The 25,671-nt window shown below is 42.0% G+C and overlaps 2 protein-coding genes across 2 annotated transcripts in view; one reads left to right on the top strand and one right to left on the bottom strand.

Annotated features, from left to right (window-relative positions):
• The window catches only part of LOC122939922 (oocyte zinc finger protein XlCOF22-like), a 348,165-nt gene that overhangs the window by 211,602 nt on the left and 110,892 nt on the right, over positions 1 to 25,671 (top strand). The window lies entirely within an intron of this gene.
• Positions 8,683 to 25,646, bottom strand: LOC122940330 (zinc finger protein 852-like). Its single transcript, XM_044296953.1, has 3 exons — positions 24,749 to 25,646; positions 21,927 to 21,983; positions 8,683 to 12,716 (listed from the first exon to the last, which is right to left on the bottom strand). The coding sequence occupies exons 1-3, from the start codon at positions 25,644 to 25,646 to the stop codon at positions 11,464 to 11,466; spliced, it is 2,208 nt and encodes a 735-aa protein (XP_044152888.1). The 3' UTR covers positions 8,683 to 11,463.

Genomic DNA, 25,671 nt, shown 5'->3' with positions numbered 1-25,671 from the left:
GTACGAAAATTAATTAGAAACAGTAACTCTAAAATTATTTAGGACAGTAAAAATAAATATAAAAATATTCCCATTAGAATCAAGGCCAATCTTTATAAATACACATTATACAAATAGATCTATCAGTGCACTGAGGATCCTGAAGGATAAAAAATAAATAAATAATTAAATCGGCTGATGGTGAGCACGATTTAAAGGACACTCAGTCACTGGTAGTGGGAATAAAATCCCAAACAGCCAACCAGTAGCAGCACAGTAATTAATATCTATGAATCTAAAACCCTTTTGTGCAGGGTAGATGCAAGTCTGTAGCGCCAGCTATCGGCCCTTGTACCACCTTGATAGCGTCTACAGTATTCCCGCAACACCCGACTTGCACAATAGTCAGAAGACCGTTCAAGGCAGTTTGTAAAATAACAGTTGCTATAACTATTGAATGTCAATAAACCTGAGGGTGGTAGAAAAAATTAGTTTGCGCAGCAGTCAAAATGATTGTCTCATTTGTCAGTCAATGTCCTAAAAAGGTTTTGCATTTGGCAACATTGTATCAGACAAAAGGAAATGGATGAAAAATAACTGTGAATTCCTATCGTGGAGAAAGAGGTGATTGTTAGTCCATAATCCTAGTAAGCGGCTTTGTACCTCCTTTATAGCGCCTGCAGTGAAAGTTTGAATTGTAGCTACTAACTAACATACGGCGGCGTCCCGCTGCATGTATGTCCCAGCAGTGTCCCGCTGGCAGTAGCTAAATAATATATTCGGTAACACCGACCAGAGGTCGGAACGGTCTTACCCGTTTGGAGTGACCCCGACTGCCGTGTTCAGGTGGAGATTTCCTTTTCCTTCACCAAGGATTCGTTTGCCGTGTCTTTCAACGGATGTTCGGCAGCGGTCTTCTTATTTGTGTAGTGCACTACTCCTTGAAACGATGGGGGGTCTGACCAGACGCGTTTTGGGGTTAGAGTATCCCCTTCTTCAGTGCCACTGAAGAAGGGGATACTCTAACCCCAAAACGCGTCTGGTCAGACCCCCCATCGTTTCATGGAGTAGTGCACTACACAAATAAGAAGACCGCTGCCGAACATCCGTTGAAAGACACGGCAAACGAATCCTTGGTGAAGGAAAAGGAAATCTCCACCTGAACACGGCAGTCGGGGTCACTCCAAACGGGTAAGACCGTTCCGACCTCTGGTCGGTGTTACCGAATATATTATTTAGCTACTGCCAGCGGGACACTGCTGGGACATACATGCAGCGGGACGCCGCCGTATGTTAGTTAGTAGCTACAATTCAAACTTTCACTGCAGGCGCTATAAAGGAGGTACAAAGCCGCTTACTAGGATTATGGACTAACAATCACCTCTTTCTCCACGATAGGAATTCAGTTATTTTTCATCCATTTCCTATTGTCTGATACAATGTTGCCAAATGCAAAACCTTTTTAGGACATTGACTGACAAATGAGACAATCATTTTGACTGCTGCGCAAACTAATTTTTTCTACCACCCTCAGGTTTATTGACATTCAATAGTTATAGCAACTGTTATTTTACAAACTGCCTTGAACTGTCTTCTGACTATTGTGCAAGGCGGGTGTTGCGGGAATACTGTAGACGCTATCAAGGTGGTACAAGGGCCGATAGCTGGCGCTACAGACTTGCATCTACCCTGCTCAAAAGGGTTTTAGATTCATAGCTATTAATTACTGTGCTGCTACTGGTTGGCTGTTTAGGATTTTATTCCCACTACCAGTGACTGAGTGTCCTTTAAATCATGCTCACCATCAGCCGATTTAATTATTTATTTATTTTTTATCCTTCAGGATCCTCAGTGCACTGATAGATCTATTTGTATAATGTGTATTTATAAAGATTGGCCTTGATTCTAATGGGAATATTTTTATATTTATTTTTACTGTCCTAAATAATTTTAGAGTTACTGTTTCTAATAAATTTTCGTACTGTTTTAAACCGATTAAATTTTGTGGCTTAAAATATTGAGTTTTGTTTGGCTGTTAACCCTTGCTTTGCTACTGTAAAAAATGGATTCAAATGGAAAATTTGCCCAAAAATTTAAATTCTTAAATTTCATCTCCATTTGCCAATAACTCTTGTGGAACACCTAAAGGGTTAACGACGTTTGTAAAGTCAGTTTTGAATAGCTTGAGGGGTGTATTTTCTTAGATGGGGTCACTTTTATGGAGTTTCTACTCTAGGGGTGCATCAGGGGGGCTTCAAATGGGACATGGTGTAAATAAACCAGTCCAGCAAAATCTGGCTTCCAAAAACCACACGACGCACCTTTCCCTCTACGCCCTACCGTGTGCCTGTACAGTAGTTTATGGCCACATATGGGGTGTTTCTGCAAACTAAAATATCGGGGCAATAAATATTGAGTTTTGTTTGGCTGTTAACCCTTGCTTTGCTACTGAAAAAAATGGATTAAAATGGAAAATTTGCCCAAAAATCTAAATTCTGAAATTTTATCTCCATTTGCCATTAACTGTGGAACACCTAAAGGGTTAGCGATGTTTGTAAAATCAATTTTAAATACCTTGAGGGGTGTAGTTTCTTTCACAATTGAAGACAGGCGCACTGCGCAGCTATCCTCCATTCATTTTCTATGGGGACGGCGAAAATAGCCGAGCCAGCTGGCTCGGCTATTTCCGTCGGCCCCATAGAAATGAATATGAGCGGGGGCCATGCATGCGCGGTTCATTCCCATTCACTTCTATGGGCAGCCGGCTTGGTGGTGGCCAGACTGCAGTCCTCCAGCCAACACCTTGCAGGGCTCCGTTCTCAATATAGGTACGGGTCCCAATGGTGGGACCCGCACCTATAAGACAATGGGGGCATATCCTAGCGATATGCCCCCATTGTCTATGATGAGACAACCCCTTTAAGGATAGGTATTTAGAGTCAGGTCCATAAATATTGGGACATCGACACAATTCTAACATTTTTGGCTATGTACACCACCACAATGGATTTGAAATGAAACGAACAAGATGTTCTTTAACTGCAGACTGTCAGCTTTAATTTGAGGGTATTTACATCCAAATCAGGTGAACGGTGTAGGAATTACAACATTTTTTATATCTAAATAAAAGGATTGGAGTGGGGCACTCACTAAAAGTATAGGGATCTTGAATTTATTGGGACAACAACACAATAGAAGTACAATAAACGCAATAAAATATTAATATTGCAATAAAATATCAATATTACAATAAAAGGAGAGCAAATAAAATATGGTACTACCGATGATAGGCAATAAAATATAACAACAATAAAATGCAATAAAAAAGGATTAAATACAATACTATTTAAATAAATAAATTGATAAGGATCCCGATGGATATGGTTAAAAATGGTGAGTTCATATATCAACCGTAAAGACATTCACTGGTTAAATCCTGAAGAATAATTCCATGTATGGTAATCCGCTCCGACAGCCAGTCTTTAAATAATTCTCTCAAGCTAGAAAGATCAGAGTCCCAAGCGTATGCAGCTAAAGAATTATATTGGATATCAGTTTAGCTGCTGATACGCACAGCGAAAGTTGTACATTGCAACTTTCGCGAAGCCTACAGCATGCAACAGCTATATTCTTTTTAATAGCTGTCATCTCCCTAATTGGCTGATTAACATCCCGCAGGGACAGCTATGAAGAGCCAAACGGAATTGTACATTGAACACTGAATTCGAAAAGGAAGCTAAAATCATGACAGACCAATTTTTAGCTAAGGATTACCCGATGGAGATCTTAAATGTGGCACTCAATAAAGTCAAAGAAATGAACAGGGAAGAGTTTTTTATAGATAAAAAGGTTAAAAATAAAAAGGTTGAACCTACGGATTCCAATTTACGTCAGATTTTACCATTTAACGGAGATTTTAGGAAAATCCAGAATATTGTCAACAAACATTGGCATCTACTGAAAAACGATAAGACATTAAACACCGTGATACCAGTAAAACTTAAAATTGTGTTCACCAAGGCCCCCAATTTGAGCATTAAAATTGCATCTACGGTTCAGAAGAAGAAAAGCCGTACCTCAAATATCCAATCTTGGGCGAATATTCAAGGCTTCTATCGCTGCGGTAAATGTGGCAATTGCAAACTAACTTTGTTTCCTAAAAAAAACAACGGAAATTAGATCAACGACAAACAAGCATTGCCACCAAATAAATGAATTCCTTACATGCAGCACAGAGGATGTAATTTATGTAATAGAATGCCCTTGTAAGCTCCAATACGTAGGAAGAACTAAAAGAACTTTAAAAAAGCGCATTGCGGAACATGTAGGCAATATAAAGAAGGGTTTTGAAACTCACTCCCTGTCATACCATTTTAAAATAACACACAACCAAGATCCTTCTTGTATGACATTTTCAGCAATTGATAAGGTACATAAAAACTGGAGAGGAGGTAATCACGTGGAAAAAATGTCACGTTTAGAAACCAAACGAATTTTTGAGCTAAACACATTACAACCGTCAGGCTTAAATGCTGATTTCGAATTATTTGGTTTCCTATAGGATGGGTGCCATCTGTCGATGACCAACAGCACGATATTTGAAGTCGTGCTGTTCCTCCTCAACAGTTGGTCCCCATCCAATATATCCTCATAAACCGTTTTGAAAACTGTTTTGAATGTAAAGGCATATTGGCGAAAAACAAGGGACTTACTCTGAGGAATCTCACAAAAATTCTTTTAAAAAAATAAAAAATAAAAATAATACCACATTATTAAAAAACGCACCATAGACGCATAAAAATATGTGCGATTATCGGTGCGCTTTTTATATGATGAGATTGCCAAATTAGTATTGGAACTTTATATGACAGCTCTGTATATATGGAGACCGCTTACAATCATTTTGCTGTCTCTATATAGACATTCCGTATGGACGATTTCCTTCATGTGCTCTATGAGAATTTTATTATTATAGAGATTATATGTAACTACAATGTAATGTTTGGGATCTGAAAACTATCATGTTTAGATATCGCTTTCCCTTGTAACCACATCAGTAGTGAATGTATCTAAATAATTAACACATATTGAAAAGACCACACTTTTTTTCCCATAGAACACCTAGTTGTATACAAAGACGCAATAGAATCGCATGGATTCATTTGCAAGAACGATATCATTTCATTTGATGTGATTTTAGAGAAACCGCTATAGTGTGCACTTTAATAAGATATGGAGGTCTTTATAGATGGAGATCCCGTAATCGTTTATATGTATATATGGATTTACACTAATATTTTTACTTTCATTTTGATGTTCCCTATTCATATGATGAATTAACATTACTTACCTGATTATGTGAATGATATGGCTGACGATATGCCGAATATAAAGTGACAGTCAGTTCTAATTGATCCTAATCCTTAAAATCCGGATTCCGAACCAGTTCTTCCCTGTCTCTCATGCTCTATAAAGACGGAATACGAACAGGGGGTCGTCAACCACTGAGGAAGGGGTCTGCTTTGTAAATCCCCGAAACGCGTCTGGTATCCCCCCCCCCCCACCAGGAGCAAGTGGGTCTGCAAGTCCGAGAAGCCTGGAAGTTATCATTTGTGGGCCAGAGTCATTACCGGAATTATCGGTGTTGCACTACACAGGTAACTTAAACCGCGTGCAACAAACATTTCAACTGGCGCCAAATTTGAAACAAGACATCAATCCTTGAGACCGGAGTTGTATACCAACACACCGTGTCGAGGAATCGTTATCCAGAAGCCTCGGGTAAGCACTTGTATACCCCACACATAAGCGATCGCATCACTACAGCGGGACGCCGCTGTGCGTATCAGCAGCTAAACTGATATCCAATATAATTCTTTAGCTGCATACGCTTGGGACTCTGATCTTTCTTGCTTGAGAGAATTATTTAAAGACTGGCTGTCGGAGCGGATTACCATACATGGAATTATTCTTCAGGATTTAACCAGTGAATGTCTTTACGGTTGATATATGAACTCACCATTTTTAACCATATCCATCGGGATCCTTATCAATTTATTTATTTAAATAGTATTGTATTTAATCCTTTTTTATTGCATTTTATTGTTGTTATATTTTATTGCCTATCATCGGTAGTACCATATTTTATTTGCTCTCCTTTTATTGTAATATTGATATTTTATTGCAATATTGATATTTTATTGCGTTTATTGTACTTCTATTGTGTTGTTGTCCCAATAAATTCAAGATCCCTATACTTTTAGTGAGTGCCCCACTCCAATCCTTTTATTTATTTATCACTATCAGACTGAGTGCTGTCTGTTAGTGGGTGCACCTCTTTTTGGATCCCCTTCTCATCTTAGTGCGATATTCCCTTGTATTCAAGTTTGCATATCTGCCTCCCACTTGTGAAGAAACCAAAAGTAATGGGACAGAATAATAATCATACATCAAACTTTCACTTTTTAATACTTGGTTGCAAATCCTTTGCAGTCAATTACAGCCTGAAGTCTGGAACGCATAGACATCACCAGGCGCTGGGTTTCTTCCCTGGTGATGCTCTGCCAGGCCTGTACTGCAACTGTCTCCAGTTCCTACTTGTTCTTGGGGCATTTTCCCTTCAGTTTTGTCTTCAGTAAGTGAAATGCATGCTCAATCGGATTCAGGTCAGGTGATTGACTTGGCCATTGTATAACATTCCACTTATTTCCCTTAAAAACTCTTTGGTTGCTTTTGCAGTATGCTTTGGGTCATTAATCATCTGCACTGTAAAGCGCCGTCCAATGAGTTCTGAAGCATTTGGCTGAATATGAGCAGATAATATTGCCCCAAACACTTCAGAATTCATCCTGCTGCTTTTGTCAGCAGTCACATCATCAATAAATACAAGAGAACCAGTTCCATTGGCAGCCATACATGCCCACGCCATGACACTACCACCACCATGCTTCACTGATGAGGTGGTATGCTTAGGATCATGAGCAGTTCCTTTCCTTCTCCATACTCTTCTCTTCCCATCACTCTGGTACAAGTTGATCTTGGTCTCATCTGTCCATAGGGTGTTGTTCCAGAACTGTGAAGGCTTTTTTAGATGTCGTTTGGCAAACTCTAATCTGGCCTTCCTGTTTTTTAGGCTCACCAATGGTTTACATCTTGTGGTGAACCCTCTTTATTCACTCTGGTGAAGTCTTCTCTTGATTGTTGACTTTGACACATATACACCTACCTCCTGGAGAGTGTTCTTGATCTGGCCAACTGTTGTGAAGGGTGTTTTCTTCACCAGGGAAAGAATTCTTCGGTCATCCATCACAGTTGTTTTCCTTGGTCTTCCGGGTCTTTTGGTGTTGCTGAGCTCACCGGTGCGTTCCTTCTTTTTAAGAATGTTCCAAAAAGTTGTTTTGGCCATGCCTGATGTTTCTGCTATCTCTCTGATGGGTTTGTTTTGTTTTTTTAGCCTAAGGCTTGCTTCACTGATAGTGACAGCTCTTTGGATGTCATCTTGAGAGTTGACAGCAACAGATTCCAAATGCAACTAGCACACTTGAAACTAACTCTGGACCTTTTATCTGCTCATTGTATTATATGTAATTGGGATAATGAGGGAATAAGACACATCTGGCCATGGAACAGCTGAGAAGCCAATTGTCCCATTACTTTTGGTCCCTCAACAAGTGGGAGGTACATATGCAAACTGTTGTAATTCCTGCACCGTTCACCTGATTTGGATTTAAATACCCTCAAATTAAAGCTGACAGTCTGCAGGTAAAGCACGTCTTGTTTGTTTCATTTCAAATCCATTGTGGTGGTGTATAGAGCCACAAATGTTAGAATTGTGTCGGTGTCCCAATATTTATGGACCTGACTGTATGTGAGATCTGCTCCAGAGGTTCAAAGGAAGACTAGCTTAAACCATTTAGGAATAAGGCCAAACACACATCTGAGTATAGAAGGCCACATCTAAGCAAACATTTTAAGAACCTTTTTATTAAGGACTTTTGTTAAAAGGATAAGCTCAAAGAACAGACATGGCCAAAATTCTGACTTTTCTAATTCGATATACTGTACTTCTCCAAATCCTTCCTGTAGGATGCCTAAGAGGCTAATAATGTGTGGTTTGAAACTATCCACTCCTTGAGTAGAATTGAAGCTGAATAGGTTTACTTCATCCTTAAGCCTTTTAAGTGGATATAACTTAGCTATGAGAAGGCCCTCATGTCTATGTGCAACAGACCTCTAAGTTGTGTGGTAAAGTGAACAGAAAAGTGTATGGTAAAGTCCTGAAAGGTGTGTATATCCCACTCAGCTTCCTCAACCGGGTGAGGTAAATAAAATCCAGAAGGTTAAAATGGTCTCAGCAATGTGTAGGTTGCTGAGACAGTTTTGTTAGGTTGATGGGCTGGATTTTATTGGACTGGGAGAAGGTAGGCTTGGTAGTGTGACCTGTGTTCAATAGGTGAGCTAGGAGCTTCACTGTATTAGTCAGAGCCCAGACAGGCAGGTGTTTATTTTGGAAAACAAAAGGGCGACCCAGGGGGGGCCACAAGGAAAGGGATGGGATAAGGCAAGGGACAGTGCCCAACCTAGTATACCCACCAAACCGCCCCTGTGGAGTAACTCGGCAACAGCTCCCGAGTGCACATATCAGAAAACAAGAGAAAAGGAGCCAAAGCGCCGGATGATAAATATAATAAATCCTTTATTGGAATGAGACAAATATAAATATAAAATACATAAAAAAAATGCGGAAGAACAAGAAGAAAGGGAAGCAGGGAGGAGAAAAAGAGCGTCACCCTGGTAGGACCACTCCGGTCTGAATAGTAAAGTATGTAAAAAGTCAACGGGATGAAAAATATATAGTAAGAGATTTTCCGATCGACTCCAAGAGTCCATTGTCTGTATGCCCCTCTAGGTGCGATTCTCAATCTAGTTCAGAGTCATTAGTAGTCAACAGAATCCAGATCGTTTGGATTTACGAAACACTGTTTCTACCATCTGAGGGAATGACGAGCTTAAAATGACAGGGTGCACCTACTGTTCAGCCCCTTCGGGTAACATTTCCACATGCTCAGGATCTCTACTCTATATAGGGGGCATAAGTGCCACAAGGTTCCAGAAACTACTTCTGCATCTGCTTAAATAATGCATAAAACCATCAGTTACCAAGATGCTTCCTCAGCAGAAGGGTTGATATAACTGGACAGTAGCATGAAGATAGCCAATCCAAGTATGGAACCAAGGAAATTCTTCTGTATTCTTAAGGAGGCTGCTTTAGAGAACACAACCAGTGTGAATATCCGAGGACATCCTGATCAGAGAGGCTGTGAATTGCAGGAGCATGACACTGCCTGCTCTCTGAACAGCTATTCTTAGCAATGCTCTAAGACAGGAAAATGGGTAAGCAATTTTAAGACCAGAGATAGAAGCTACTATTACAGAAACATAAGGCCTTGCTTCTCATTGAGGACTATGACCACCTTTGCGGAGATTCTAAAATATACAGCCATCCCGACTGACCCTATCAAGGCTTTATATCCTTTTGTTATACCTCTGGGGGGTATATATTTACCCTGAAGGACTGCTATAATGATCTGCATTTTATATCAGATAAGGTTTCCATTAACTTATCCAGTTCTGAACCAAAGAGACTACTTGACTCATACTCTAATCCACAGAGGTTTACCTGGAAGAATTATCCCTCGTCTAAGCCAGAGAGCAACTTACTTGTTGTAATCTAGGCCATAGATTTAACGGACAACACATCTGTTAAGATCTAGCATCACAGCTGAAACCCTAGACCCTGAATAATACATTTCCTTAGGGCTTTGCAGACATTATAAGCAGTCGTAGCAACCTGAGGGTAGGGTTTTCTAAGAGCACTCTCAGTTTGGAGGAGCAACCCAAGACAGGTGTCAAACTTATACCCTTGTCCCAGCAGGTACAAAAGAATGCCAGGATAATCTGGCTACAATGTATCAACTTTAGGAGGAGGACCCTTTAAATTGTATGTTACAGGCATGAAACTGTGTACTTTGCACTCCAATGAGGACAAGCACATTTACCTCAGTAGATGTTTCACTTTATGCAGAAGAAAGATCTTATGAAGTATACACTTCCACAGAAGTGAGCAGATGACTTTCTGGCCTTTGAGAACTGCAAGACAACCTTAATATATCAAGTACAGCACCTGCTGAGTAGAGGTGTAGGTCCTTCATCCGGACCAGAACACAGTTCCTCTATGCTAGACCTGTTCAGGATTTAGAGGCTGTCCATAGTGAATCCGGACTAACTTGGTTAGCAATGATCATTTCCAGAATGTTTTTATTCTGCCATCATAGCTCTTTTTCAAACCTTTAACCACTTTAAAGGTCCTTGGCCCCCTAGATGTGGAGTTTCCCCTAGGTCGATATTCTGGTACCTTGACCGGATGGATATGAACAATTTATGTCTTGTTTTCTTTCCTCAGAATGAATATTCCCCACTTTATTCTTATCCTTCTAGAAGAGGAAAACGGTTTATCCTGAATTTTTTATCTGAATGGCACACTGACCGGGACTTTTGCTCTTGGCAACGCCTAGAGTTTTCTGAAAGAAGAGAGACGGACTCCTGTCAGCTTGGATTTTAAAATCAGTCAACAATGGAAAGATGGTTCATAGCAAGGTCAAAAAGTCAACGTTCTGGCACCTTTTAAATCTATATCTATCAGACATTGTTATATATCATAATCCTCGCTGCAAGGTGCTTTCATTTGGAAGTTGCTTTGCTTTCCTTCCCACTAAACCTATGTTACCAGGACCTGTTAAAGTCAATACATTAAAAGTAGGGATGAGCGCGCTCCGTATAGTATTAGAATGTATTGGCTCCGATGAGTAAACGTAAAAGGAAAACCGCCGCACTCCAAGGTCTTCAAAAAAAAAAATCAGTGTTTGTTCCCACCAGGCAGGCAACGTTTCGACTCAAAGAGTCTTTCTTAAGCTCAATGTGACATACAAAGTGCAACATATATATATATATATATATATACCCTAAACAAACATTACATTTTTTTGAAGACCTAGTGCCGCGGTTTTCCTTTTAAATTTACTATATACTTAGGAGTGCATAGGCCAGGATTCGACACCGCTGGCACCACCACTTAATGGTTATTTTTAGCTAAAGTCTCAGTGAGTAGTGCTGTTTTATTATAATTTTTTGTTACTCTAATTAATTAGTGATGAATTTGTTGAAATTAAAGACTCCCAACTGTCCTACAGGGCAGGGGTGGAAATACCCCTAACTGCTGGTTAGAACGTAAGAGAAGATATAACTTGTTTATAAAACATTTTCTCATTTCGGACATAAAACATTTTTTCCTGTGTGAATTCTTTGATCTGCAATTACAGCTGAGTGTTAAAACACTTTCCACATACATCAGAATAGCTTCTCCTCTCTGTGAATTATTTGCTGGTCAACGAGAGTTGTCTCATAATCTGGGCATACCAATGGCTTCTACCCTGTGTGAATTCTCTCATTTTTAAAAAGCTCTGACCTTTGTTTAAAGCATTTGTCAAATTCTAAACACGAAAATGGCTTCTCCCCTCTGTGAATTCTCTCATGTTTAACAAGATATGATTTATCCGTGAAACCTTTCCTACACTTTGAACATGAATATGGCTTCTCCCCTGTGTGAATTCTCTGATGTCTAACAAGATGTGATTTATCTGTGAACCATTTTCCACATTCTGAACATGAAAATAGCTTCTCCCCTGTGTGAATTCTCTGATGTTTAACAACATCTGTTTTCTGATTAAAGTATTTTCCACATTTTGAACATGAAAATGGCTTCTCCCCTGTGTGAATTCTTTGATGCTTAACAAATTGTGATTTATATGTAAAACATTTCCCACATTCTAAGCATGAATATGGCTTCTCCCCTGTGTGAATTCTGTTATGTATAGCAAGATGTGATTTATGGTTAAAACATTTTTCACATTCTGAACAAGAAAATGGCTTCTCCCCTGTGTGAAGTATCTGATGTCTAACAAGATGTGATTTATCTGAAAAACATTTCTCACATTCTGAACATGAAAATGGCTTCTCCCCTGTGTGCATTCTCTGATGTTTAACAAGATCCGATTTACGGTTAAAACATTTCCCACATTCTGAACATGAATGAGGCTTCTCCCCTGTGTGAATTCTTTCATGAGCAACAAGATTTGACTTTTTGTTAAAGCATTTCTCACATTCTGAACATGAAAATGGCTTCTCCCCTGTATGACTTCTCTGATGCATAACCAGAGCTGATTTAACGCTATAATATTTCCCACAATCTGAACAAGAAAAAGCCTTCTCCCCTGTGTGAATTCTTTCATGAGCAACAAGATTTGACTTTTTGTTAAAACATTTCCCACATTCTGAACATGAAAATGGCTTCTCTCCTGTATGAATTCTCTGATGAATAACAAGAGCTGATTTAAAGCTAAAATATTTCCCACACTGTGAACATGAAAAAGCCTTCTCCCCGGTGTGTACCCTTTGATGTTGAACATCCCTTCTGCGACATTTATTTTGCTTAACAGTCTGTGATAAATCAGAAGATTGGACTCGATCCAAAGGATCAGAAGATAGATCTTTGCTGTGAATGGCTGATGATATATTCGAGATAATAACATGCTCTTCATATGTATCTTCTATGACACCATGATCATCTGCTTTAAAATCTGAAGATATCAGATGTTCCTCTGAGCTCCTGGTCCAGTCATCTGCCAAGAATAAAACTTACATTATTATTTTTAAATAACAAAACAATACAATTATATTTCTATATGAAAACATCTATACAAATTGCAAGGCATGGAACACAAATTCATTGATCAACTGGGGTGACACAATCTATCAGTGGACCTCAGTACCAAGACCAGTAAGTAGATCATGACGTTAGGTCACCAGTTAGCCAGTTAGGTCTCCTGTATTTTCCACCCTTGTGTTGAAGCCAGCATCTTCATAGGATCACGTTTCAATATGATTACCACTGTTTTCTACTGAAATGCTCAGTGAAGAATCATGAAGGGATCTGTGGGTCAGTGAGATTAGGTGCTGTCCATCTCACACACTCCCTGAAAGCTACATGGATTTTAGCACATAGCAGAGAGGAGATGCAGTATGGTCATGTACTATACAAAGAAGTCAGGGAAATAGAGTGGCAGTTTAACATTTTTCATTTATATTTTCTTTTTTTACTTTGTTTTCACGAGAAGCTTGGGGTGGCTAAAAATTAAGGACATTACATGATATTGATCTTTAGATTATAATCTACTTCCAGCTTTAGATGAAATAAAGTCTACAAAAAATCTACAGCTATAGGTATCTCTCCCTGGTTACCTGGCTATCCAGCTCAAACGTCTTAGGCTACTTTCACACTAGCGTTTTATTTTTCCGGTATTGAGATTCCTAATAGTGGCTCAATACCGGAAAAAAATGCTTCAGTTTTGTCCCCATTCATTGTCAATGGGGACAAAACTGAATTGAACAGAACGGAGTGCACCAAAATGCATTCCGTTCTGTTTAGTTGCGTTCCCATACCAGAGAGCAAACCGCAACATGTTGTACTTTGGTTTCTGTCCGGGAATGCGGAGCAAGACAGATCCGGCATGACCCCCAATGCAAGTCAATGGGGACGGATCCGTTTTCTCTACCACAATAGAAAACTGATCCGTCCTCCTTTGACTTTCAATGGAGTTCATGACGGATCTGTCTTGGCAATGTTAAAGATAATACAACTGGATCAGTTCATAACGGATGCAGATGCTTGTATTATCAGTAACTGAAGCATTTTTGCTGAACCCTGCCGGATCCAGCAAAAACGCTAGTGTCAACATAGCCTAAAAATTACACTATAGGGACAAAAGAATTGGGACTCCTGCAGGAGCTTTTGTGACATCCCTTTTGAAATCCATGGTCAGTAATAGGGAAATGGTTCCCCCCTTTGCAACTAAATCAGCTTCCATTCTTCTGGTAAAGATTTGTACAAACTTTTGGAGCGTGCCTGGAGTGTTTTACTGCGATCTCCAGTAAAAAAGCCTTTACCATGCGCAATTCAGCACATGGCAAAGGAGAGCATCACAGCATGAAATGCTGTGATGCTCATATAACAGGGCCTGCCTGGATGAAAATGTGGGTATGTCTGGGTTTAGCTCAACCTGGACAACCCCTATAATCCAGAAGAACATTTGTGAGGTCAAACAGTGATGTTGGATGAGAGGGTTTAAGTTCACTACCTCTGTTCTAGTTCATCCCAAAGGATGGGTTTGAGGTCTGTGCAGCCAATAAAGTGTAATATACCTTGTTGGCAGGTGTGCTTCTCCATAGCACTGCCAGCTGTCTGGTTGCTAGGGAGGTAGGACAGGTTTCCCTGTGAAAGAGCACTCGCCCGCGATCACAAACTAGGCCTAATCATGTCACAAGCGCTTATTGTAATGATCAGCGAATGTCAACCAACTGATCTGACTTTGGGCTAAACCTGAGAGCATTATCTTGGCAGTTCGGTCACACTGACATGGAAAAGCATATAGGAATTTTAATAAACAGCAAACTAAGCTGCAAAAACCAGTGTCAGGCAGTTGCTGCCAAGGCCAATAAGATAATGGGTTGCATCAAAAGGGGCATAGATGCCCGTGATAAGAACATAGTCCTACCACTTTACACATCACTAGTCAGACCACACATGGAGTACTGTGTACAGTTCTGGGCTCCTGTGAACAAGGCAGACATAGCAGAGCTGGAGAAGGTCCAGAGGAGGGCAACTAAAGTAATAACTGGAATGGGGCAACTACAGTACCCTGAAAGATTATCAAAATTAGGGCTATTCACTATAGAAAAAGACAACTGAGGGGAGATCTAATACCTATGTATAAATATATCAGAGGTCAGTAGAGAGATCTATCCCATCATCTATTTATCCCCAGGACTGTGACTGTGACGAGGGGACATCCTCTGCGTCTGGAGAAAAGAAGGTTTGTACACAAACATAGAAGAGGATTCTTTACGGTAAGAGCAGTAAGACTATGCAACTCTCTGCCTGAGGAGGTGATGATGGTGAGTTCACTAAAAGAGTTCAAGAGGGGCCTGGATGTATTTCTGGAGTGTAATAATATTACAAGCTATAGCTACTAGAGAGGGGTTGTTGATCCAGGGAGTTATTCTGATTGCCTGATTGGAGTCGGGAAGGAATTTTTTATTCTCCTAAAGTGGGGAAAATTGGCTTCTACCTCACGTTGCTTTTTTTTGCCTACCTCTGGATCAACTTGCAGATTGACAGGCCGAACTGGATGGACAAATGTCTTTTTTTGGCCTTATGTACTATGTTACTGTGTGTTCCCTGATATTCATGCTCAACTCATAAATAGGGTCAATACAGTAATCAGACATGGTGTAATGCCACCGACGGGACGGCCTTTTGTTTGTCTGCCGCGGTCCTCTGCGTTCCACCGTGGAACGCGGAAGACGCACGTACTCCGGGTTGTGACGCGGCGGCTGCGTTCCACGGTGGAACGCGGAAGTCGTCCGGACCAATCAGCAATCCCTACTCACTTCCTGGTTCCATTTAAGGGCGCTGATGAGGCAGCATGGCGTGCTGTAATTGTTGTCGGAACGCCTGCTGCCTCACAACCCATGTATGGGACCATCACAAACCGGACCCTTCTCATTCCCCTGCTGCCATCTGGAAGACGGATCCGCTCAGTAACCGGACCCTTCTCATTCCCCTGCTACCCTCTGGAAGACGGATCCGCTCAGCCCTGATACTGGAGTCACCGCATAGCTACTGCCAATCGCAAGTACCCTATCTGTGAGAGAGCACCTCTCCTTACCTGCATGCAGGCTGAAATAACTGTGTATGACTCTTACTGAGTACCCCCTGTTAACCCTGCGGCAGCTACCGCATTCTAGTATTCTAATACCTACCCGCAGTCTATGAAGCAATAGTATTGTGCCGACCTGAGTTGTTTCTCCTGTGATCACGTGATGGTAGAATCTCAAACTCACCGTTGAGGTTGTGAGTGACGCCTGAGATTCATATCTGATTGATCCTATTTACTCCGCAGTTGAGATCCACTATTAAAAAATTGCAGACGTGACACATGGGTAGTGTCAGAAAGTCGAGGTAGCTCTCTTTCACCAGTGGAGTAGTTGTGTTTAGCTGACCAGAAGATCTTTGAAAAGAAGCCACAGGTGACCATTTTACCAGAGGAATCCTTCTAAGTGTTAAATGCAGTATTCCACTCCTGGATTCTTATGAAGGATTGGGCCCTGAGAAATGATGTTCTCCTGTAGGGGAATTCTCCAGGGTTCTTCCAGAGCTAGTTCCCTTAGTACTGGGAACCAATTTCTTTTTGTCCAGTTGTCACAACCAGACAGCTGAGAAGCTCTGACAGAGGCCATTCAGAACCTCCTCCTTGAGTTTCTTTGTTGTGGTATTCAGTTACTCATCTCGTTAGCCTCTCTCAGCTGTCATGTGTTGGACTAATTGCTTCCCTTTAAATTCCTCCCCAGAATGCTTTTCTGGGCGGCTTATACTTCTTCCTGGAGTGTGTGTGCATGCTGATCTTGTTCTCCTGTCTGCTACAAAGTTAAGGTTTGAACATTTATCTGTTAATTTCTGTTTGCTGGATCCCAGGTGACCCTGACTCCCTCCGTATCTTGTGTAGGGAGCCGGTGGTCGTGTCCCCTCACTATTGTAGGGTGCTCAGGGGTTATATAGTCAAGGTACGTGGATATGCAAACTTCCACCATTCGGATCTTTGCATAGGCTGAGCAGCCAGGGAAAGTGCCAGGTCTTCTGCAGGGGTCTCCCTTTGGTTCCTTAGCTCTTGGATCCAGCGAGTCATTTATGCATGTTGCTTTGCCTTGTTTCCTGTACACCGTCCGTGACACCAGTATGGAACAACCAGTATTACTGTTACTGGGTCCGACCTTATCTTTTGCAGCACTCTGGGTATTAGCGGCCAAGGGGGAAAGGCATAGGCTAGACCCCAAGTCCACCTAATTGAGAATGCGTCCACTGCCCAAGAGTTGTCCCTGGGGTTTAGAGAGCAGAAAGGATGGACTTTTGCGTTTTTTCTTGACGCAAACAGGTCTATCTGTGGCGTTCCCCATCTCCTGGTGATCTGATGAAATACCTCTGAGTCTAGGGCCCATTCTCCTGGATCTATGGTCATCCTGCTGAGGAAATCCACCTGAATATTTTCTGTACCCTTTAAATGGATAGCTGTGATGGAGGTGTGAGATTATGCTATTTCTGCATAATGTCTGTACTTAAACTGTCATTTGGCATTCCGGGCACTAGAGGCCACTGTTTTGCAGCTACAGCCAGTACACTCTGAGATTTAAGAGGACCTTTCACCAGAATAAAACCTCTAAACTAACTATACAGGCATGTAGAGCGGCACCCATGGACCCCCCCTGCACTTACTGTTATACCTGGGCGCCACTCCGTTCTCCCGGTATTGCCTCCGGTATCTTCATAGTTAGGCTCCACCCAGGAGAACCTGCCGGCGCCTCCTTCTCCCATGCTGCAGCACTGGCCAATTACAGCGCTCAGCTCATAGCCTGAGAGGCTTTTTTCTCTCTCAGGCTATGAGCTGAGCGCTGCGATTGGCCAGCGCTACAGCATGGGAGAATGAGCCGACGGCAGGTTCCCCTGGGTGGAGCCTAACTATGAACATACCGGAGGCAATAACGGGAGAACGGAGCGGCGCCCAGGTATAACAGTAAGTGCAGGGGGGTCCCTGGGCGCCGCTCTACATGCCTGTATAGTTCGTTTAGAAGTTTTATTCTGGTGAAAGGTCCTCTTTAAATATGCAAAACAGATGATGACTCATGCTGTTGCCTGTAAGTGAACCAGGAAATGTGTTGATCTGGCATGGTGGAAGGATTGTGCTGTGAGGGACTGAATCCGATTCCATCCTGGCTTGCAGATGTCCGGCAGTTAATGGACACTCAGAAGAAGGAGAGTAGCTGTAATATCCTTTCTGTATCCAGCTCTTTTGAAAGAGAGGTTGTCCCAGGAAGACCAGTCCAGTGTGTGGACAGAAGGCCTTACTATCAAGCAAGGCTGCACGGTTGCTGAGAAGTTGGTGGCCATCTCTGGTAGGCTGCATCCTTGGGCCCAGAACGGACACAGGTCAGTACACCTGGTTACCGATTGCAATATATTGTGTGGGCCCTGAAGTTACAGAGACTAGCCTAGGCCTAGCATTAGTTAGTCAGTTAGGATTTATATCGTTTTGCTAGGCTGTACTGTACTGGACTGCAGCGCAGTTATTGACTTGCAGGCTCTGCTGTGTCCGCCATCGGCTAGGCCTGTCCACTGGGCAGGGACATTTACTGTGGGTCCGGGATATAGCGTTTCTATGCATGTTTGTATTGCTTTGGTGATGCTTATGTTATTACTTGTTTAAGTAAAGTTTTCTGTTCTTGCATATTAAGCTGGTGTCAGTGTCGCTTTCCTTGTCTGTGACTTCGCTGTATTATGGGGAGCCCACCCCGGTACACGGCTTACAGAGGGAACATTTCTTTCTGCCCAGAAGAATATTTTTTCCGCCAGATCTTTTAAGCTTGGGGATCTTGTGCCCCCCTGATGTTTCAGATATGCGACTGCTGTTACACTGTCTGAAAGGATCTTCAGGTGTTTTCCGGATGCCTTGTCTTGTGATGCCTTCAGAACCTCCCAGATCGCCCTCAGTTCTCTGTGGTTCGATGATTTTGTTCTTATGATGTCCGACCAAGTGCCCTGGTAGCTTAGCAAACCTATTTTTGCTCCCCATCCTGTGCCGCTTGCATCTGTGTAAATTTGTATCTCTGGATTCTTTATCCAGGGTACATCTCCTAGCAAGTTTCTGTTTTCCGTCCACCAGTTTAAATCTGATCTTACGTGGTTTGGGATGGAGATTCTTTTTTCTAGAGAACACTGCTTCTTGTCCCAATTCTTCAGGATCCACGACTGGACTATCCTGGTATGAGCCTGGGACTAAGATACCGCCGTTATACAGGAAGTCATCATTCCCAAGAGGCTCATAGCACTGACTCTGGAATTTTCTTGTTTTGTCTATAAAGGATTTTATTTTCTCCTGAGGGAGGGATGTAATCTGGGAAACTGAGTCCAGGATCACTCCCAAAAATTTCATTCTGGTTGATGGAATTAGGCATGATTTCTTTAGGTTTATTACCTAGCCTAGGTCTGAGAACCTGCGTATTAGGTAATTGGTAAGGCTGGTTGTTTCCAGTTCCGAGGATCCTAGAACTAGGAAATCGTCTAAGTATGGAAACATTTTTATTCCTTCCGCTCTGAGGGGGGATATCATTTCCACTATGAGCTTCGTGAATACCCTTGGGGCAGAGGAGATTCCAAAGGGTAACACGGTGAACTGGAAGTATTTTACTTCTCCCAAGTTGTCCACTAGGTTGAATCTGAGGTATTTCTGAGATGTTTTGTTTATGGGGACGTGATAGTAAGCGTCCTTTAAGTCTATGGACGTCATGAAATCTACGTCTTTGATCAAAGGAATGATAGATGTTATGGATTCCTGAACTTTCTGTATGTGACAGCTTTGTTTAGTCCCTTTACATTTATAATGTGCGGAGGTACCGTCTGGTTTATGAACCAGAAATTAATTGGAGTAGTAACCCCTTCCTCTTTCCATACTGGGGACTTCTGCTACCACTCCTGAATCTATAAGTTGAAGGACCCCCTGCCAGATTTTTTTCTAGAGTTTTTGGGCTGTGTGATGTTATTTTGAACTTTTTTGGAGGGGCTGAGGAAAATTCTATCCGGTAGCCATTTCGTAGGATGTCTAAGGCCCACGGGATTTTCAGTGACGGATTCCCACCGGGACAGAAAATTCCTAAGTCTTCCCCCTACTCTGGCGTCTCTGTTTATCTGATTGTCTATTCTGGGGGTTGAGAAGGAAACCTCTGCCTTTCCCCCACCTTCTGGTAACTCCACCTACCCGACTTCCCTTTGCCCCTATAGGGTCTAGTCTGGGAATTGAAGGAACGAAAGGGCTTCTTTTTACTTTCCTCCGGAAACCCTTTCTTTTTTTCTGCAGCCTTCTCAAGAATGGAGTCTAACACGGGTCCAAAAACGTATTCCCTAGAAAAAGCTATAGAACATAGCTTCACTTTTGATGTTTTATCCCCTCCCCATGCTTTCATCCACAATGCCCTTCTAGCTGAATTGGTGAGAGCAGCATCCTTGGCAGCAAACCTCACCGACTCCGCTGAGGCATCCGCCAAGAAGGCAGTGGCTGATCTGAGGAGTGGAAAATAATTTAATATTTCCTCTCTTGGGGTTTTGTTTTTAATATGGTCTTCCAACTCATTGAGCCAGAAACACATGAACCTAGCCACCAACGTCGCAGCTATGTTGGTTTTAATACCAAACATAGATGCCTCCCAGGATTTTTTTTGAAGCGAGTCGGCCTTCCTTTCCATTGGGTCCTGCAGTTGTGACGAGTCCTCGAATAGAGGGGAGGTCTTCTTGACTACCTTGGCTACCTGAATGTCAATTTTTGGGGTTTCATTAAACAGTTTAACGTCCATTGGATCGAATAATAGCCTATTCCTGAATTCCCTGGATACCCCCAGTCTTCTTTCAGGGTCCGTCTATTCATCCAGGATCATATCTTTTATGTTTTCATTCATTGAAAATACTTTTAGTTTTTTGGCTCTGAGTCCCCCAAACATCTCATCCAGGACAGATTGTGTTTTTTTCACCTCCTCAATACCCATGGTTGCTCTGACAGCGCCCAATAATTCCTCCATGTCCTCGGAAGAGAAAAAATATTTTTTACTATCCTCGACAATTTCACCCTCTGATAAAGCGTCAATATTAACGTTCTGTCTAAAGGTGGAGGCCTCCTGGTCCATATCCTCTAAATCAGAGGAGGATAGGACAGACATCCTAGGTTTTTTTTGCTGGAGGTGTAGGAGGGACAGATCTGAGAGAGGCCAGGGGGGACTTTATTTCGTTCTGAATTAGGGTTTTGACCTCCATCAGTATGGACGGTTGCTCCTCTTTTACAAGATCATTGATGTAAACTTGGCAGAGTTTCTTTTTATGATTCTCAGGAAGTCTCTTGCTACAAGTCGAACACCTATGAACTTTAGTTCTTGTTCTCGGCTCTTTTACTCCCTATAAGAAAGGAGCAACCAGGTATCAATAGACATGATAATAAAACAAGTCGATATGAGACATCATTTGTCTCTCTCCCCACAGGGGAACTCGCAGTTGGAGTAGCCGAGGGGGCTTCAGATTCCATCTGGACTGCAGGGGCGTCAGGGGCTTCAGGGACAGACATCTGTGGTTTGTCTGCTCTAGGAGAGAGATTTGGTTGTATGCCACAGCCTATTCAAACTTGCCGCTTCTAATAGTCAGAGCGGCGTCTGACGTCATCGCGGTGCACCCCGGTCAAAGTTCCGCCCCTTCCGCCTCCTGCCGGCCGAAGCAGAGTGCAGCGCTGAAGCTTCGACCCGGAGTCGGCGTGCAGCGTGCTCTGCGATGCGTGGTCAGCTTCCTCAATGCAGGGAAGGGGGACCGACGCTATGGGGAGAGATACAGGATCCTGCAGACAGGAACGAGATCAGTTCCATAGGTATCCTCTGCCCAGCTTTGGACTCAACCGCAGGAGGGCAGAGGAAAGGGACACAAATCCCAAGGTATTTCTTTAAAATAATTTAAAAAAAAGTCTTCACCTCCATCAGGAGGCCTCTCTGTGAGGTGCCCCCGTAGGGACAGGAAACACTGAGGGTGAGAGTGGGTGGTGGTCTTTTAAACTCTGTGTTCCTGCCCCTACAGAGGTCAAGGGGTCACTCTCATAGTAGAGCCATCATGGTGGACGAAATGGAAAGTAATCAGAATACAGTGAAGGAGTAGAATCTGTGAGTCTTCTCTGCTTTATTTAGTGGTCACTACTCACCTGGGCGGTTATCTGTAGGAATGTCCTCTATATTCTGCTCATCACCCCTCACATATGTCTCTGTAACATATATAATGTTCAGATCTTCACCCGGATTCACAAACTGTGAAACAAATATTGTAGAAGTCATCAGATAGTTTCAGAAGTTGGTTGAAATATTTAATATGACCAGAAAAGATTAGTAATTATATTGTGAGAAGCTCCAGACAACATGTGATGTCTATGGTCAGCTGTAATCCTGCCATCTCCACCTTTCTTTTTTTTTTTTTTTTTTTTTTTAATAATTTTATTTTCCAAAAAATAATGTATAACAATCTTCTATTTCAATATCACAAAGCAATAAAATGAGAGTGCGTTAATAATTTAGTCTAAACCTATACTAAGTTTCCATTTTATTTATAAGCCCCCCCCCTTTTTCTTTCCGCGGGGCTGCCATGTCTGCATCTTTATCATTGTTATTGTTTCCAGTTGCCAGTTACCCCCCCCTTCTCCTCCACAAAGCTGCCACATCTACATCGACTGTCGTTATTTCCAGTTACCCCAGATCCGCTGCCAGACTGCCTTTTTTCCTGCTGTTTGGGCTAGAGTGTGTTCATACTGCCTAACTCTATTCATCCACTCTGACCACTCCTGAAAACTGGGGTATTTCATGGTGCCCCAGTGTTTCACAATTATTATTTTGGCTAGTGCGATGCCCCGAAACCACAGTATCTGCTCTGTTTTATTTTCATCTGTCTCTGGGAGTATACCCAGGATGGCATAATCAATGCATGCCTGATACTTCATAGGGGAATAGTCCTGCAGTTTCCGAAATATTTTTATCCAATATTCATTTATCCCTGGGCATTCCCACAACAGATGTTTATAATCTCCTCTGTCTTTGTTACATTTATAGCAGTTCTGTTTCCTATCTTTATAAATGGTGTGCAATAGTGCTGGTGTGTAATAGAGGCGGTGTATGATTTTCAAAAGAATCCATGCATGAGCGGGTGAGACGGTCGACCTTTTGATATTTCTGTACACAGTGTTCCAAATAATAGGTTCCCCTTTATGTAGGTCTCTTTCCCATTTAGCCTCACCCCTGAATGTGATCATTTTTGTGTGTTCATATTTTAACTTAGCGTATATATGTGATATGGAGGTGTTAAATGTCATGTCTTGACAAAGATCTAAAAAAGTGTTCCTTACTATCTTCAAATAATTCTTATTCTTCGTGTGTTGTATAGCGTGACGTAATTGTTCATATCGAAAGTTATCAGTAAATCCTAATGTAATGTCTGGTAATATTTCATTTAAGGGCTTAATCAGTCCTTGATGAAAAACTTGTGCAATTAAATATATCCCATTTTTTTCCCAATATTCAGCGTGGCCTAGTTACATAACTTGTGGTAAGTGTGCATTCCCCCACAGTGGGGTGTACTGAACTGCTTCAGATACGCCCGCCATATCTCTAATTTGCTGCCAGATATACCCAAGCATTCTACAAAACGGGTTTATTATTTTCTTCTTAAAAATAGCAGTTTCAAGAATGTGAAAAAGATCCGACCATGGTCTACAATGCTCCCCAAAAAGAAGACAGATGCATTTATTCCTCCGATTCCTCACACACCATCTCAATTGGGCAGCTAGATAATATCCTTTTAAAAAAGGGATGGACATTCCACCCTCTTCTTTATACAGATACTGAATCTTAATTCTGACTTGTTTGCGGCCCCATATCAGTTCGTTAAGGAGGGTCTCTAACTTGTTGAAAAACGTGTCTTTTATCGTGATTGGACTGGCGTTGAAAACATATAGTAACATTGGTAATAATGTAATTTTAATAAGCGCTATTCGGTTGATTTGTGACAGAGGGAGCTTTAGCCATGTTCTTATTTTTTCCCTAACTTTATCTATTATTGGGAGTACATTCAGTTTCAAATAATGTTCCAGTTTGGTCCCTATCTGGATACCCAGGTACAGTAGGGAATCTGCTGGGGTCAATATACTAACCCGAAAATTGTGGCCCCGTGGAACCGGGCGTCTCAATGGAAGAAATTTAGATTTTTCCCAGTTAATATCGTATCCAGATAGGGATCCAAACTCATCCAGACTTTCCATGACCCTGGGCAAGTTTATATACCCCTTCCCCAAAAAGAGCAGCATATCGTCCGCATATAAACTAATTTTGTCGGCTTCCCCCTCGCACCCGAAGCCAGATATTTCCTCATCTGTTTGAATTTTACATGCAATTGGCTCCAGGAAAAGCGAGAAGAGCAAAGGGGAGAGGGGGCACCCCTGGCGTGTTTCTCGGTTCAGGTGAAAAGGGGCAGAGTACTCACCATTAATTCGAACCCTCGATACCGGGTTTTGATACAGAATGCGAACCCATCTGGAGAAATACTCGCCCATCTTCACCCGTGATAGTACTTTCCAAAGGAAGGGCCACTCCACCCTGTCAAAGGCCTTAGCGGCATCCAGGGACAGGATGGAGCAGTCCCCCCCGTCCCCCGTCTGGATGTTCAGAAAAGCCCGCCTTATATTATCCTGTATGTTTCTTTTGGGAATGAACCCGGTTTGGTCTACATGGACAACTTTATGTATGACAGTTTTTAATCTGTTGGCTAACAATTTGGCAAGAATTTTATAATCTGTGTTCAACAGAGAGATGGGGCGGTAGGAAGCAGCTAACAGCGGATCCTTCCCCTTTTTGGGGATCAATGTGATGGTGGCTTCCATCCATGAGGGGGGTAGGGAACCCATTGTCCAGGATTGATTTAGTACCTCCAACATTGGGGGAAGAATCGTTCCCTCATGTTTCCGGTATACTTCAAATGGGAAACCGTCCACCCCTGGGGATGTATTGCCCTTGATGGAATACAACGTGGTCTGTAGCTCGGTCAGTTGTATAGGTCTATTTAACCAATCAATGTCTTGTTGGTCAAACTCGGGGATATCAATGTTATCCAGATATTGATCTATTATTTCTCCCTGATTTTGGGACCCGGCTTGATACAGTGTCGAAAAATACCTAGTGAATTCCCTTAGGATGTCATCGGGGTCTCGTAGGATGTTTCCTGCCTCTGTCCTAATTCCAGTGATATTGGAACCTCCCCTTTGATTTTTTACTATCATAGATAATAATCTGCTTGGCTTGCCGGACTCGCTAAAACTCCTCAACCCTGAAAAAAACATTTTGTTCTGTGCTTTTTTGTGTAGATTTTGTTTATATTCCTCTTGTGCCTTTTTAAGTTGGAGTTGTTTTTCTGGGGTATTTACGTGGATAATCTCATTCGTTATCTGGTTGAGCCTCCCTTCTATTTCTTTTTGAGTTTGGGCAAAGAGATTTTTCTGTTTCCTGATTTCGTATGAATATATACCCCGAAGATATGCCTTGAGCGAGTCCCAAACCATATGGATATGTGTTGAATTAACATTATCCCTCCAGAAGAGTTTTATTTCTTCATTAATCTTATCTAAATCCCTTATCAATGTCATCCAGTGGGGGTTGAGTTTAAAAATTCTATTTTGGTTTGGTTTCTTAGGACTGTCCAGTATTACCATAACCGGGCTGTGGTCAGAGATGCCATGACATTCATAATTCATTTTTTTAACCTTATTAATGAGCCCGGGGCTGGCGAGAGCCAGATCAACTCGGGACATGGACCTATATGTGTTACTAAAGCAAGAGAATACCTGCTTATTTCCGTAAGGAGATCGCCAGATGTCGACCAATGCCATCTCCGTACAGATTCTAGATAGCACT

Source organism: Bufo gargarizans, chromosome 6 (assembly GCF_014858855.1).
Source record: "Bufo gargarizans isolate SCDJY-AF-19 chromosome 6, ASM1485885v1, whole genome shotgun sequence".
Classification (NCBI taxonomy): Eukaryota; Metazoa; Chordata; class Amphibia; order Anura; family Bufonidae; genus Bufo; species Bufo gargarizans.
This window is presented reverse-complemented; position numbering and strand designations above follow the sequence as displayed.

Bases quoted from the DNA above. Each gene is read 5' to 3' on its own strand.
- LOC122940330 (XM_044296953.1), bottom strand. From the start codon at position 25,646: ATGGCATTGGTCGACATCTGGCGATCTCCTTACGGAAATAAGCAGGTA. The intron at 21,984-24,748 runs GTTTCCCATTTG...ATGTTACAGAGA, and splicing joins TACATCCCCAGGGGTGGACG to CATATGTGAGGGGTGATGAG. The intron at 12,717-21,926 runs GTGAGTAGTGAC...TATTCTTGGCAG, and splicing joins TCCTACAGATAACCGCCCAG to ATGACTGGACCAGGAGCTCA.